Genomic DNA, 16316 nt, shown 5'->3' with positions numbered 1-16316 from the left:
TAAAGCAGCTCAGGTATATTCGGAAACCGGGTCAAAATAATTTAGGCATTAAAAACTCGCGCGAATTTGTGCAGATGGAAAACTTTTGTCAAGGCATAAAACGATTACACTTGAAAATTATGTCGAGCACCGAGCCGAATATAATAGTCTATTTAAGTACAGTTACGGTAATTTTTGTTTAGCAGTTCCATCGTTCTCACTCCTTTATAGTTTGCACCAAAGGATATGGTGGGTGTCATCTTCAGTTGTCTTATCTGTAAGGAAATAGTGTCATGAGTGGCCAATACCTGTACCCCAATTTTTTTATTTTATCCCATCAAGCCCCATAAGCTCACCGGTGAGCGAGACACAATAGAATAACAATAGATTTCCAAGAATCCACGCTCGAAGGATTAAGAAAATATTAATATAAACGATCTAGGCCGGATCCTATAAAATACAAAATGTATACTGTTAAACATCTTGTATTGACTTATTGGAGTTTCGACCGATCAGCAACAAGTGTATGCCATGGTTTTGGTGAAACCTACGTATAAACGTACGTTTGTTTCACGCATATATGAAGACGAGCTTTTGCCCACGGCTTCGCTCGCGTTAAGAAGTAATATTATATAAAAACTTTCATCACCTATTTTAACCCCTCGGGGGTGGAATGTATCAAAAGCGGATCAAAATTAGCGGATGCCTATGTCATAACAATTACCTGCATGCCAAATTTCAGCCCGATCGGTCCAGTGGTTTAGGCTGTGCGTTGATAGATCACCATGTCAGTTAGTCATCTTTGAGTTTAATATATATAGATACTATTTTGCTGATTGATAGAAAACTAACTGGATCCAACAAGAGACGAAGCAAATTCAATAATAGAATCGTCGAACAGAATATGCACTCTCGATTTCGGCACCTGTGTGTATCACTTACCTTTTCATTAGGCGCACGCTCGTTGAAATTGTTAGCGAACAATTAATCTTGTGTACTAATAGCGTGGCGTGTACAAAGCGCTTCTTGTCTTTTACTTCTTCTTTGGGTTTGTTCTTTGGTAAGGCCACTTTTATACCAGAGTTAGATAAACGCAGAAAAAAATCAATTCGTAAGAAAATTATTTGGTAAAATACATAATAAATATTTTATTTCAGGAACTTTTTAAAAAAAACATGAAGAAATTGAAGAGGGTTGGAGAGCAAGTGATTAGAGTTCTGACCAATGAAGTGAAACGGTGCCCAATGATTGAAGCCCAATTGCTGAGCAAACATTATAACTTGGACCATTTCGTTGACAACATTAGAAAACCTTGTAGAGCTAAAGAGACTGTAGAGTTATTTAGTTGGACTTGTAGGGCACAGTATTGTAAAGTGGATACTCAATGTTGTCACCATCACAAAGACCATAATATTATAAATATTCAAAAATTTTACTGGATGCTAGCCTTTGGCTGTTTGTTTTCTAACTTATGTTAGGAAAACCAACTTCCGTTTTGTCTAGTGTATGATGGTGAAATATTTGAACCCGCCGAAAATTAAGCTGTTAATGCGCTATTCAACTAACAGTCGTGAGTCGTGACTATTATGTGTCGGTAACGCGATGATGAAACGCCCGTATGGTGGCCGCGTAAATGAGTGATTGTTCCTTCTGGGTTGGCGAGCGCCGAGTGCGCATGCGCTAAGGGAAAACCAAACGGCAATTAATGCGGCCGGGCCCCTCGTGAAATGTCGGTCTGTGTTTTAATTAGAGCTCCAACTTTCTTATTCCTTCATAATTTTGTAGCCGGGATAAAAAGTAGCCTTTCCACCACTAAGTCTCTTTTTTCTGTAGATTTGTGAGGTTTGGCTCTCTCCACGATAGTCCCATGATTGCTATACGAAGATGCAAAGCTGTCTTTATCTATATTCTATATGCACAATCGTAATCTTTGGTATTGGTCTATCACCAGTCGAGTTGTTCAGGATTTTAGGCGAGTTAACGTAAAAAGACGACACATATTAAACTTTCTTCCTTTTGTGTTTATTTAGTTATTAGTACTAAGTTTGAATTTCTATATAATATTATGTTCCTATGTGTAAATGCAATAAAAAATATTCATTCATTCATTCTTCGATGGTATCTTAGCTATTAGAGCTCAATCGCGCAATGGGATTAAAGTTCAACGTCCACAGTTGTTTAGCCCTGGCTTTCATCGGATTTAAGTCCCTTGTGTCATAATTGGGTTAGTGTCATTATCGACCACGAGGCACAATAGCATTGGGGCACGGGCATGTCCTCAATCCAAATTCGTTAGCTTACTGCTTGCATGATTAGAGAGCGAATAGCAAATCCGTGGTGGATTTTGAAAGAAAATACAGATAGTTTGTAGACTCAATTCTACACTATTGATACTATTAAGTGGATACGAGATATTATGTATTGCTACTATAGCAATATACAGGCTATGGACATTTGCAAGTCGCAACTCAGAAGAGATTTGTAGGTTGTGCAAAGGTTGTGCAGAATCACGTAATGTGCAACGGCTAGAGGAGTTTAGCGTTGCATATTTCTGTTTCTGGCCCTCATAATATCCAATCTTTTTAGGGTTCCGTACCCAAATGGTAAAAACGGGACCCTATTGCTAAGACTTCGATGTATGTCCGTCTGTCTGTATGTCTCCAGGCTGTATCTCAGTAACCGCTACAGCTAGACTTCTGTCAAAGATTGTGTAATGTGTATTTCTGTAAAAATGAAATAAAATAAATATTTATCATACAACAAACGTGATATTTTCGGCCTTTTTTGCTCTATGTCAATAATGGAAACAGGTAGTCAATTGAATTTTTCACCAAGTCCTTTGTTATAATATGTGTACTTTAATTTTTTTTTAATTTAAGGGAAGCTCCCATACAAAAAACAAAATTTTTGGCCTATTTTTGCTCTATAACGGTACTGAACCCTTATAGAATCGTCGTACGGAATATGCACTCTCGATAACGCGTAACGGTACGGAACCCTTCGTGCACGAGTCCGTCTCGCACTTGGCCGATTAAGTTTCTTGTCTCTACATGCGTTCGCAGACATCGTCAGGAAAATAGTAATATTTGCTAGATATTCCAGCACTTTATGATCTCTCACAAATCACGCATCATCCGCTCCGTAGGCAGTTTCCGTCGCGCTGCTCTTACGTTCCGCCTGGCGGTCGGAAGTCAGATTTGGTCCCCTCGGCGTTTATCCAATTAGACCAGCGCAGATGGCCAGGCCCAGGGTCGTGATTGCCAACATCCTCGTCCGATTGTTTCTTCGGATGTCTTAGGATATTGACTATTGTTGGGTAATGAATATTGTTCAGATTGTGGGTATAGGTCACAGTAACATGGCTGAATTTGTATGGCTAGTACTTAATTAATAACGCAGTCCCCAGTTATTTTGCTAACTTTGTCATGCTAGCTTTATGGACGTAAACCTAGTGCACTTTAATTTGACTGGCGTTTATGGAAATGTTTGCTATCGCATTAACGCTCAGGTGGTCACCATATTTGAAAATACTTTTTATATGATGGATGATATTATGTTTTCTTGTTTTCGGTGGTGATATCAGCGGCCTATTGATTGGTTGGGATTTTTAAGCGACTTCCAAAAATGTATAATGTTTCACTGTATTAAAGTATTTTTCTTATGTTCTACCTAATTGCAGCAATCAAGTTTGGATACAAACTAGCTGACACGGGTAACGTTGTTTATATTTATTTTTTTGGGCATTTCTCCGGATTTGGATTATTTAGTTGATTCCCTGGAACATTTTTATTTCTGCATATTTTTTTTAAATCAATAATGGCATATTATTATTCTTACGTGAATTATAAAAATAATTATCTATTTGGCCCCTTTTTCACTTCACAATTGTAGAAGATATTTTGATTTAAATTTTTCTTACCTAGGGAATCAACAAAGCTAATAGAAAAAAGCTTTTTCAGCTATATAAACATATTCAATTGAAATATAAACATGTATAAAATTGTCTTCAAACTAAACTTGTTCGTTAAAACCAAATACAATGAACGGAAAATGAATTTTGTTGGCGACGCGACCGCCACCGTACTGCACATTTTAGAAATGTAAAAAAAAGAAAGGAAGTTATGTTTTGTCTATGGCGAAGCGACGCCTGGAAATTCAACTGTTTTTTCGTGGTATGATATAAAAGAGAATTGTCGGCGGATTTTGTTTGAGTCGATTTTAGTTTTTTCTGAAGTGTACTTATTCGTGGTCTTCCGTTAATATATTGTGACTTAACTCGTACATCCAGAATTTTATTTTAAATTCCTCCCCCCGTAGCCTACAAATTTATTTGAAATATTTTGACTTTAAGAATATTTTTTTTTATATCTTACTTATTGGTGTCATTTATTTGTATCAGTATATGAAGATAATGTCATTTGTTTTAGTGAAAATAAACAGATATGTACCAATTAGGTAAATAAATGTAAAATATTTTGATTCCCTACTTAAAATACCCAGGGAATCATCAAAATGTATGTAGAGGGAATCGATAAAAAGTTAGTTTTTCCTGAGGTGTACAAAAACTGTGCATGTAGGTTAAACAATAAATAGCCTAACTAAAAACCATAATCATTATCGTCGTTTACATCGTGTCTAAGCAAACTTAACTTTGGAAATTACATTGTAATTAGCGAATAGGGAATCAATTGTGTAAGGAACTAAGGTTAAGGAGATCAGATATTTTCCTTTGCAACTCGGAAATAGAGCAACGAATTGTGTGACCTCCTTCCATGATGTTTAGAGGGCTACCGAACCTCCCGCTCTGCGCACCCGCAACCACGTGCTTCTTATAACTAGGGAGGTACGAGCCTCCAAGTGAAGCGTATAGGGAATCACTATGTAAGCCAGGACAAATCTTAAAATGACTTTTTCTATTTATATAATGATATATACGTTTATATACAATTGTTTTATAAATATTTTGTTTATACTCTTACGATTTATTTACTTAGAAATTAGAATTTCATCGTATTTGTGGGTTTTTTTTGGGAATTTATAGTGAATTCTGGGGACAGGATACGTCCAGGGAATCAATTTTTCGAGCTTTAAATTAATTTTAATTATATTTACAATTAAGTTTTTCTACAGAACCTAAGTGGCCCAGTTAGATCACACCTTATATTACTATAAAAAAAAATACAAAGGTCTACATATGTAACTCTGCGGGTAGTTTATACGTCCGGACAACTAAATTTTGCGGTTTGGAGAATCAGCCTTTTAGTATCAATATAAAAAGTAAATAAAAATCTATACTCAGGTCTAACGATGTACATAAAACAAAAATTTCATTAAAATCGATTGAGCCGTTTTGAAGGAGTTCGCGCAGAAAAACTGTGACACGAGAATTCTCCTATATATCCTTTCATATCCTTTCAGGTGAACAATAGAAATTGTTCGCGTTTTAGGTTAAAACTGTTTTGATGCTCTATCAACGGTGTCGGTGTAGCTATAAAGTTTATTATTCTTTTGTAGATTAGGACGGGCATGGCGAATGTTATTCTTAACTACTTTACAAACTAGGTTAATTTGGGATGTTTTATTATTAACAGTTTTATATTTACTCTAAATATCCATCTTATATTCATTTCTTTCATTTCTTCTATTCGTTCCGGAGTCTCCCCCGCTTTTGGTAAGCTTCTCGTATCAGCTTTTACATAATGAGAACTTGCATTTGACGAACCAGCCCTTATAAATAAGATTGAAAGGAAATTTAAAACATACTGCAGAGGTCAATTGGCCGCCGATGATGAATTTATATTCTTAAAATACCCTATGTTAACGAAAAAAAATATAAAAAGTAAGTACATGTGATTTTTTTTGGACAATGCCCATTTATTTATCTTTACAGTTTACAAAGGCAAAGGTGAAGGACTGATGTCCGTTGCGTATAGAGTTTAGATTTTAGACTAGGTGATGTTACCTTCTTAGTTTCTTACAATCATTCGTTGCCTAGGTAGGTATTCAATATAGTAAATTTCGTTTACAAACCATATATTTCGATGCAAAACTGCAAAAATCGGCCGCTACACTTTATTTCACGTATTATATTAATATGAATACTATTTAGGTGTGTGATAGCATCAGGACAGGATCTGCCAGATCTGCCAGAAGACTTGAAGTTAAAATATATACTCTTTACCTGTAATAATGTTATACGAAATAAGCGGAGTCTAAGTAGTAAGTACTAGAAAGAACTAGTATTAGCATAAATGATGGATATGGTATTGTACTAAACAACAGCTCCGTGAGAAACACCCACGATGTAGATACCACAACGAGTCCGACTAGTATAAACTGGTAGGAGCAAAAAACCGTGACTTATCATAAGGTGAGTTACGGTTTTTTGTTGCTAGATAGTAGATCTATAGATATGCGATTAGCGATTGGCGATATGAGGTAATTTCCTTCTAATACAATAAAGCTGAAGAGTTTTTTAGCTTGTTTGGTTGAACGCGCTAATCTCACGAAGTACCGGACCGATTTTTATTTGATTTGGCACAGATATCGAGTAGACCACGAGAAAGGACACAGACTACTTTTTTGCGGTAAAATGAGCCGTGTGGAACGTCTAGTTTCATTTTCATTGATAGGTCTATGCAAGCTTTTCGATAGTAATCATGCCATAGATACGTGGGAGATTTTATACGTGGGAGAGCCATGCTTCGGCACGAATGGGCCGGCTCGACCGGAGAAATACCACGTTCTCACAGAAAACCGGCGTGAAACAGCGCTTGCGCTGTGTTTCGCCGAGTGAGTGAGTTTACCGGAGGCCCGATCCCCTACCCTACTCCCTTCCCTACCCTCCCTTATTCCCTTCCCTTCCCTACCCTACCCTCCCCTATTACCCTATTCCCTCTTAAAAGGCCGGTAACGCACCTGCAGCACTTCTGATGTGTGAACTGTGAATTGACGAGTGTCCATGGGCGACGGAAGTTGCTTTCCATCAGGTGACCCGTTTGCTCGTTTGTCCGTTTGTTTCATAAAAAAAAATAGAGTAGCACTTACGAACCTACAGAAGTTTGCCCCTGCTTACTTACTAAAAAAAGTCCAAACCACGAGTCACACATTTTCATATAAAATTCCCCCTTTAAGGCTTGTGGTTTGGACTTTATCTACCATGGCTATTAAAGCAATGTTAAACTGTACGTCTGAATCAAACTTATTGTCATGTTATCAACAATAATGACGTCATTATTGTTAATAACAAATGTTAATGAAACATCATACAATGGCTCAATAGTCATAGAATGAATATGAACTATGAAGTCAATACATAGTATTCTAATGAATTAAGTAATCAACAATTAGTCATTGTTCCTCTACTGTTTTTTTTGTATATTTCATTGGTCCTTATGGCTTAGGTCGTAAAGGTCATGCCAGATGTAAAATAACACTGAACGGACTGTAGTGAGATAGAAATATACAGTTTATACAGTAGTGTAAATCAGCCATGGCCACAGAATATATATTAGTAGTACCAACAGATTTCCCACTCGTGCAACCCGTTTAAAAAAACTCATGCTACGATACTATAAAGTTCAAATTCCTACCGCGCCTACAATTATATTTGCCTACATGTGCGATCTTTTTCTATCGCGTAAGAGGCACCCTTTCTGACGAAATCAAGATTGTCACCTTTTAGAAAATAAAATAATCTTCTTTTAATTACTATAGCTACTAATAGCAAACTTTTTTATAGTAATAATAAAATTTTAGTAACCCAACGAATATTTTGTAAAATTCTAATATATAAAATTCTCGTGTCATAGTTTTCGTTGCCATACTCCTCCGAAACGGCTTGACCGATTCTTATGAAATTTTGTGAGCATATTGAATAGGTCTGAGAATCGGCCAACATCTATTTTTAATTTGTATTTCATACCAAAAAAAATATATATGGCAAAACAACGTTTGCCGGGACAGCTAGTAGTTTTATATTCGATTATAGTGTAGGAGCTGTTCAGGAATTTTTTATAACTTAAACATAGTAACTTGTGTTTATTTATGTGTAGTATGCGGTTTGTTTGTAACAAATTAATTTATTTGCTATGTTTGTGTATTTCTTTTATCTTTTTTTGTATTTTGGCACTGCTCGCTTGTGAGTCCCTTATCTGTCCCCTTAAAGGGGTAGTTACTAGGGCCTCGAGACCGGATTTTCCCGAAACCCGAAAACCCGAGAAAACCCGGGTTTTGGGGATCATGAAAAAACCCGGGTTTCATAAATGGAACCCGGGTTTTTCGAGCTTTTCGGGTTTTTCGTTTTTTTGATAATTATTAAAGGCCAGACCTGATTTAATGGTATTTATAACAAACTAACATACAAATTATTTATTTTTATAACATTTTGTATTGGTCATAATTAAACAAAATATAATATTTTTAAGGAAAAGTTTCGTTTTAAGAGCATTTAATGTCATAAAAATATTTATTAATAATAATGAATAATACATATTTTAAAAAACCTACCAAAACCATTCAATGTAAAAGAGCCAAGTCTCTTCAAACAATCTATCCTTCGCAAAGTTTTCAAATTTCATAAAAGCCAAGTCTTGTTAAACTTATTTTATAGTTTTCAATCAACATTCAGTGATTGACTACAGTTTTGTTTATTATGTGATCAAAGGCTTACAAAATAAAGTGTGGACAGCTTCAAAGGGTTCTAACTTCTAAGTCTGCTGAAAGTCAGTAGACTTTTGATGATGGGCAAGTCAGCCACTAGGTACAAAACGTTGAAACTTGTATGGACCATTGGTGATAAAATACACCCCTCAACAAAGTCTTCGGGATATTTGTATTTTTGGAATATCTAAAACCTGTCAGGAATTTTTGAAGACAGTGTATGGAACAATGATAGCTTATTTTTTAATATTTAATAAAACATATTATTAAAACCTTTTTCCGAATTTTATCGTTTATAAAGCAATCACAGGTATCTACAGTCACAAAAACTCAATGATAAGTCAACAAATCTTTATTTCGTTTCATAAACTGAAAATTTTATTCGAATGAGATATTTTTATTGCTGATTGTCAATGAAAGTGTCCTGCTGCGGTATGAGACCGTATCTTTGCAATTTAGTCATTATTTTCAGTCGTCTAACTTACTAAAAACACTTAAAGGTTTTTGTTTGTCGTTATGCTTTTTGTCATTATTTGTTATATTCACAACATAACAAAAAGCGACAATATTAAGACAATGCAATTAGTAAATAGGTTCAAGGAGAGCAACCAGCCCCTAGAAACTGACAAAACCATGCCAAGGAGTTTCCATCAAGTATATTTTGAATCCACATTTTTGTTTTGCGGTCTGACAAATGCGGCAGATTGCTTTTTATTGGTTGAGAGACTGATATTGATTACACATAATAGGACGAATGGTGGCTTTCTTTAGCCGGCCGTGGATGTCATACTCATTGCGGAATTATTAAAACACGTGATTTTAGTGAATCAAGATGAAATATAACAAGCAGAGTTTTTATCAGCACCAGCGCCAGAGACAATTTCTTGTGTGTAACAGCATGCCACCATGGTTAATCTTCCAAATTCATTAAAAGCAACATTTGCCATAATATGATGGTCTGGTCTGATCAATTATAAATGGTAATCTGACATGAATTTTGACTATTGTGACTAGAACTAATGAATACAAAAGGCTTTGAGATGTAGTGTAATGTAAGATTTTTCAGTAATGTAAGATTTTCCAGTTTGTTGGATAACAGAAAAGTTACCTTAAATTGCAAAGAATATTCGGCTTCATACCGTAGCAAGGCAGACAAAAGGCAATTTCTAGTAAAAACTAGGCACAAAAATGTAATAACAGGTATATCATCAATTAGGACTAAATAATTATATATCCACATTTTTAATTATTTATACTAAATAATTAAAAATGTGGAAGTACAATATCTTATGTGAGGTTCACCCTCACATAAGATATTGTACTTTTACGTTAATCAGCGTGAACGGGGTTCCTCTGTTCCCAATTTCCATTCTTTTCTTCGATCGTCCTGAGACTTTGCCTTTATTTTGCTCTTATAAACTAGCGATATGTATGTAGAATGGCATTTTTTACATCAACTACTGGCCACGGCGCGGTACGCCAGTGTGCCGCAGCCCGCAGCACACCTTTTGTTGAACTAGAGTCATCCTACTGTATATCACTTTGTCTGTGGTGTAGTGATGTGTCAGTACTCAGTTATCAGCTGTGTTTCCTGTTCCAGATGTGCCGGTAGGAGGTTGCGTCAGGCATGCGGCCGTAGGCGGAACCCGCACGGACTATTGGTGATAGGTGAGTATACATATCCTTACTGATATATAAATCACATCCTAACTGCTGAACCGATCAAGAGCTGAAATCCTGAAGTAGGTACGTACTAGATGACGCCTAAAAAAGTATCAAATTTCCTTTCCCGTGTCTCAAATACAACCATACCAGATTTCATTGAAATCGGTTCAGCCGTTTAAGCGTGAAGAGGTAACAGACAGACTCATTAGTAATTTTTGCATTTATAAAATTAGTAAAGATTTTAATTTCATACTAATTGTCCACAAATCTCATGGATAGCATTGCTAACATGCGGCCATACGATGGATCGTTGGAAATCGTCGCCTTAAAAATTGTAATGACTATGATTCATGAGTTCAAACACATAAACGATTAAAAGTTATGCGGAAACAATAAAAGAAGTTTGATTTACAATGCGAGACGCCCTCAAAGAATGCTTTATCACGGGCGATCAAATACGTGCCCTTTATCGCGGATCAAAGACGCCCTAAACGATGGAAGGTTAAAATAGACTGTTTGTAATACCAAAGATGATCGCTTGCAGATGAAAGGTACCTAGTTGAAAAGTGCGTTTTGACTGGAGTTACGTTGCGAGAACTGTTTTTTTGAAACCAATTTTACTGGATCTTGAAAAAAATCCTCGTTACCTGACCCGCCTCTTGGGGAAATGTCCCCAAGTCAGGTTGGAGCCGTATCTGAAATTAGAACTATCTGATCTTCTTGATAATGTCCTTTATTACTTGTGGAAAAAACCTGACCTTTTTGCTACAAGTATCAACAGCAGGCGACATAACATGACAATTCCCATAGAATACTTTAAATACTCTACACGACCCCATGTAGAAAAAACTAATTGTTCTAAGGTAGATGTTGTCCCCACGCATCGATGGCAGGTTGCGCGGGGAATTCCCCTCCTTGTGAGAAAACATGGACTTGTGTACTAGGCAGGGATGGGAATTCTTCCGTCTTCCCCGTCAATTTTGATATTTTTTGTAATGCTGATGTTGTCTGCAGGCGTGATCGGCCATGGGCGGCATGGGGGGCTCGGGCGTGTCGGACGAGTACTCGCCGCCGCGGCTGTCGCGGCTGCTGCACGCGTTGCCGCACGTCAACGTCACGCTGCACCGCGTCAACGACACCTTCGCGCCGCACTCGCCCGTATACCTCGAGGTGAGTGAAAATCTTTACGGCGGCTGTACACACTCTGCCGTTGATGCTTGCTCTGGTTTTCCTCGCGAGAGCCAACCAAAGAGACGGGGACGAGAGCGCCCTGTACACACTCGTGCCCGGCCTGTCTCGGGGTGTCTCGTCGAGTGTCTGCAGCTGCCATTAAAGTTTTTAAGAGAAGGTACGCTGCTTCATTGCTTTGTTGTCAGCATTATGTTGCTTTGACAGAGCATAGTACTAAATAATACATTGAATGCTTGTCTCGATGAGTGCCAGACTCCCATTGAAGTTTTTAAGAGAAGATACGCTGCTTCATTGCATTGAGGTCTGCAGTCTGCAGTATGTTGCTTTGACGGAACAGATTACTCAGTAATGAATTGAATGCTACACAGCTGCGTTGCTGCAACGCCCGGCAAATGACAACGGTACAGCGCAATGCTTGAATCGCCTGTTTCACCACATCAACTATTTGCAAGTTATAATGCATAATATTATGTTGTTGTTAATGATTTTCTACCTAAATATCAAAAGTCAATAAATTGTTAATTCTAAGCCTAAACTCTCTTCTAACATCGTCTCATAGCTGTCATGCTGCCTCTTAAACATTAGACTCTTGCCCCCATACAAACTACAACTCCCGAATGTCATCTAATATAACCCCATCACATTTGCAGAGTCTGGGTATCCTGGGTTCGATCCCCGGCGCGTGGCTGATCCTGACATTGACGGTGCTGCTCATATACCTGCTGACGAGATGCTGCGACAGGAAGCAGCGTCCTCCGCGCAGCATCACCGCGCTCAAGGTAAATTGTACCTTCTTATATAGAGTTAAGGTTGTTAGTTGAAGTGCAAACGAGACCTAAAATTAGGAAACAGAATGTAGGTTTAATTTGAATAATTATGTTGCTCGCTAAAAAACTACAAGCAAATTATTTTACACTAAGGCCCAATTTCACCAACGTCTGTTAGCTTGTTAAAATATAATGTCTTCTCTTTCATTCATATTAAAAGCAAAAGAGGTAACGTGATACTAATTCGAGCATTAACTTTAACAGTCGTTGGTGAAATTGGGCCTTAGTCGTATAACGTATTGACTATTTTGACCCATCATTACTGTTTATTCACTATGAGTTATCAGTTATCACACATTCACATATTCCTATCTCGATTCCACATGTACAAAATAGCGCGATATAGAACTTTTTTTTTGACAAAGGCAATGACCATCGCACATAGACACTCAAAATGCCCAAGTCGCAAGTGCTTTGCTTTTGTGCTTAGCTACCAGGCAATAACAACACGGTCATAAAACAAGTCTTGTTTATAAGCTACGCCAGACGGCATCCAACGACCTGGAAATAATGGCATTGACATTACGAAGGGCACAGCTGTCTGCTGTACCCAGGTGCATTGCCTTTTCCGTCAGCAAAAACAAACAGTTGTGTCATTATGCCAAATTGTTACATAACCTGGATCGTGACAGGTGATAATGAAAACCGGTTAATTTGCTAGTCAAACTCGAGTACGAAGAGTTATATTTAAGTACATTTCTTTTAAATATGAAACAAATTAATAGTAGTTTAAATATCAAACAAGAAAGTGTTTTATTTAACACTTTCTTTAAGTTTGCCATATACGATTTAATTGATGTAATAATACAGGATGTTTTGTTTGTCAATTTTTTTTACCTTCTACCCTCATAATTAACTTTTCTCCTCCCATGGTGTAAATATTTTTCGCCCTACTCGTACAGTAAAATTTTTGTTTTCACCAACCCACCCTTAAAAAGTTGAACATTTTAATAATGGACGCCATATTTGACGATAGTCTATAACCTTAACAACGTCTTTGGTGCAACCCACCCTTAGCCCTTTCATTTGATGTATGTGTATGTCTCAAAGTGCTATAGTGGTGGGTACGATCAGTTAAAGTTTCAGTTGAAGATCAATTTACAGTAGTAAGGAACTCTCTTCTCCAAATAAAACCATTAAACAATGTTTAAAATGGCGCTAATGACTTCTATAAATAGTCATCGAACCTTCTCATATGTGTTATGTGATAACATGTGGCTCTCAAGATGGCCAGTTGAGTTTTGTGCCACATTGAATCATTCATTTCAGGTCTTAAGTAATAAAGATAGATTTTGTTTTATAATAACCCTAGTGAATATTAGAAGTATGATTTGCAGCTCAATAATTTTAATAATGATATTTTTGTAAATCGATCACAAATAATTATTTAATCCTAAAACCTTGACTATGCTATGAATGTTTATTTAAATATTTGTCAAATGATGTAACGAATAATACAGGGTGTTTTGTTGACTAAATATGCCAGTCTAATGTTGCATTTAAATCAGTTTTTAACCAAATCGACTCCTTTAGTTTCTCATTTCGCACTTTAAAAAAGCATATTCTGTACTTTTACATGTAACTAACTATAAGGGGGCGTCCACAAATTACGTGAGGTATTTTTTTACATTTTCTAACCCCTGGTGAGATTTCGTGAGATTTTATTCAATCCCCTCCGCAATCTCACGTGACATTTTTCAAAATGTGGGTTTCTTACGTAAACGCGTTGGATTGTTTGACAGTCAGTAGCTGATGTATAACGTCAAAGTAGTCTCGTCCGAACGAATTAGTGAATAATCTTAATCGTATTACGATCACACCTACGATTAAATCTTAAGCATACGTACAATCTGGATGAAATGGACCAAAATAGTATAATTTTTCTTGTAACAATGAGAGAAAAAAAAATACGTGAGATTTGCCGAGACCCTCCCTCTCCCCAATGTGAGATTAGATGAGATTTGACTCGACACCCTCTTGTTGACAAATTACGTGAGGTGTTTAACCCCCCCTTAAACACCTCACGCAATTTGTGGACGCACCCTAAGAGCTAAATGTTTATTTTATTGTAAGTTGTATCACACAATACAATGCCAAATATGCTGTATGAAGCGTTGTGTAAGCGCAAATCAGTGATGTCAAAAGGTGACTTGTGTTTTTGTTAGTTTTTGTTTGAATGTTTGCTTAAAATATTATTGTATGAAGGTCGTCTGTATAAAATATTACACTGTCAAGATGTTTGCTTAAGGTTTTTAAGACAGCAATTAAAAATGAATAAAAGGATTATACTTTGACTTGTTTTTTGCATTTATCTACGTAAATATTGATTTTACAATAAAAACTATAATAATTCAAAATGTAGAAAGTTAATTTTACAACAAATTTAGTTCTTATCATTTTCGTAAAAAATTAAATAAAGGAGATATAGCTAAAAAAGATTGGACCTTCAAACCAATATGGCGGATAACGCACACGTCGGATTTGGTCGAGTTTTTGAATTTAAGCTATTTGTGACCTCCTCTATACACTGGTGCAAAAAAATTAATTTCAGCTTCCCATACAAGGCTGAACTAACCCTACTGGGCTATTAAGGCATAAGCTAACGAAATGACGCAGGACCGCCATCTGTCTATGTGTCTAAACACACTAGGCTGAATTACGCCGGCGTAAGTTCCGCCGCAAATGTCAAACGCATACAAAATACGGACGGAACGCGACGTAATAGTGTGTCACCCCTCGCGTTCGGCCTGTATTTTGTATGCATTTGAAATGCGGCGTAAGCGCGGCGTAATTCAGCCTAGTGTGTTTAGACACTATGAATCTATTTGATGATACCAGAAAGGTGCTCCCTCACCGGGAGCATTCGTATGTAATGTAACGTTACAGAGTCGAGCAATACATCTCCAGCTAACATTGCTCCTGGTGTTTCCAGATAACCCTGATGATACTGTCGGTGCTGTGCTGCGGCGCGATCGGCGTGGGTCTGTTCGGCAACGACGACCTGCACAACGCCATGCTGCAGAGCATCCAGGCGGGCAACCAGCTCGCCGCGCTCGTCAACACCGTCAAGAACCAGGTGGGTAATCCAGTAGTTATATTGAAGAGAGGAGGGAGGGGGGGAGCTTAGATGGGACATTTGGCAGAACAGCACCCCAATGAAACTGTTTTTAAGTTATATGAAAGATTTGTTCGATTAAGTTACTTACAACACAATAGAAGAATCGAGGTACTGGTGAGTGGTGTAAACCCAGTAGCGGCGTTAGGGTGGGGCGACGCTGGGCGACCGCCCAGGGCGCCGGATAAAAAGTAGCACTGAAGGCAAACAAAAGGGTCGCCAATTTTTTCAGCACTACCAGCACCCTAAGCGCTTAAGAATTCTCGTCCAGGGCGCTGGTAGTGCTGAAACTGGCTCTGTGTAAACCTATTATAATAGTCAACCATCAGACATAGCATGTTTACTGTAATGTTAAATGTATGATGTTTACATTGAGATTTGAATTCTGTCGTTTTGAAAACGCTCGCCGAAGTTTGGTGCATATATTACAATATAAAAAATGCACAGTATCCCAGAACATTACGAATCGGGCGCACACACATTCGCATGATATCAGATACTTTAAGAATCAAAACAATACACCACATAGCGCGCTTGTAAAACTTGTCACTGTTGGCGAATGCAACATCCAAGACACGCGTAAGTTACTCAAGCGTATGATATTAAATAAATTGGACGCTGTTAAGCATTCGTGTACTACCACACAAAAATTACGTATTGAGTTATGTGTGCAGTTATGTTCTTTAGATGATTTAGAACAAGACTGCATTCAAAATTTAACAACAAAAAAAATTGTGGGTTAGGACACTAATGCTTAACAGCGACCATATTTTATACTGACTTTACACCAAAACTAATTAGGCAGAATATTTGAAGCACGAATTAGCAAAATGAGCGCGGTTAATAATTGAGTTGTGTTCAAGTTAAACGCAGCGTGA

General features: G+C 37.3%; 1 protein-coding gene across 1 annotated transcript in view; it reads left to right on the top strand.

Moving 5' to 3' along the window:
* LOC121732357 (protein tweety-like) overlaps positions 1-16316 on the top strand; it is a 76890-nt gene that overhangs the window by 55343 nt on the left and 5231 nt on the right. The window contains exons 3-6 of the mRNA XM_042122212.1: positions 10241-10308; positions 11320-11475; positions 12147-12275; positions 15256-15399. Of these exons, the coding sequence (XP_041978146.1) occupies positions 11332-11475; positions 12147-12275; positions 15256-15399 (417 nt within the window). The 5' untranslated portion in view covers positions 10241-10308; positions 11320-11331. The remainder of the gene's footprint in view (positions 1-10240; positions 10309-11319; positions 11476-12146; positions 12276-15255; positions 15400-16316) is intronic.

This window comes from Aricia agestis, chromosome 12, assembly GCF_905147365.1.
Source record: "Aricia agestis chromosome 12, ilAriAges1.1, whole genome shotgun sequence".
Classification (NCBI taxonomy): Eukaryota; Metazoa; Arthropoda; class Insecta; order Lepidoptera; family Lycaenidae; genus Aricia; species Aricia agestis.
Note: the sequence above shows the minus strand (reverse complement) of the source record. Positions and strands in the feature narration are given on the sequence as shown.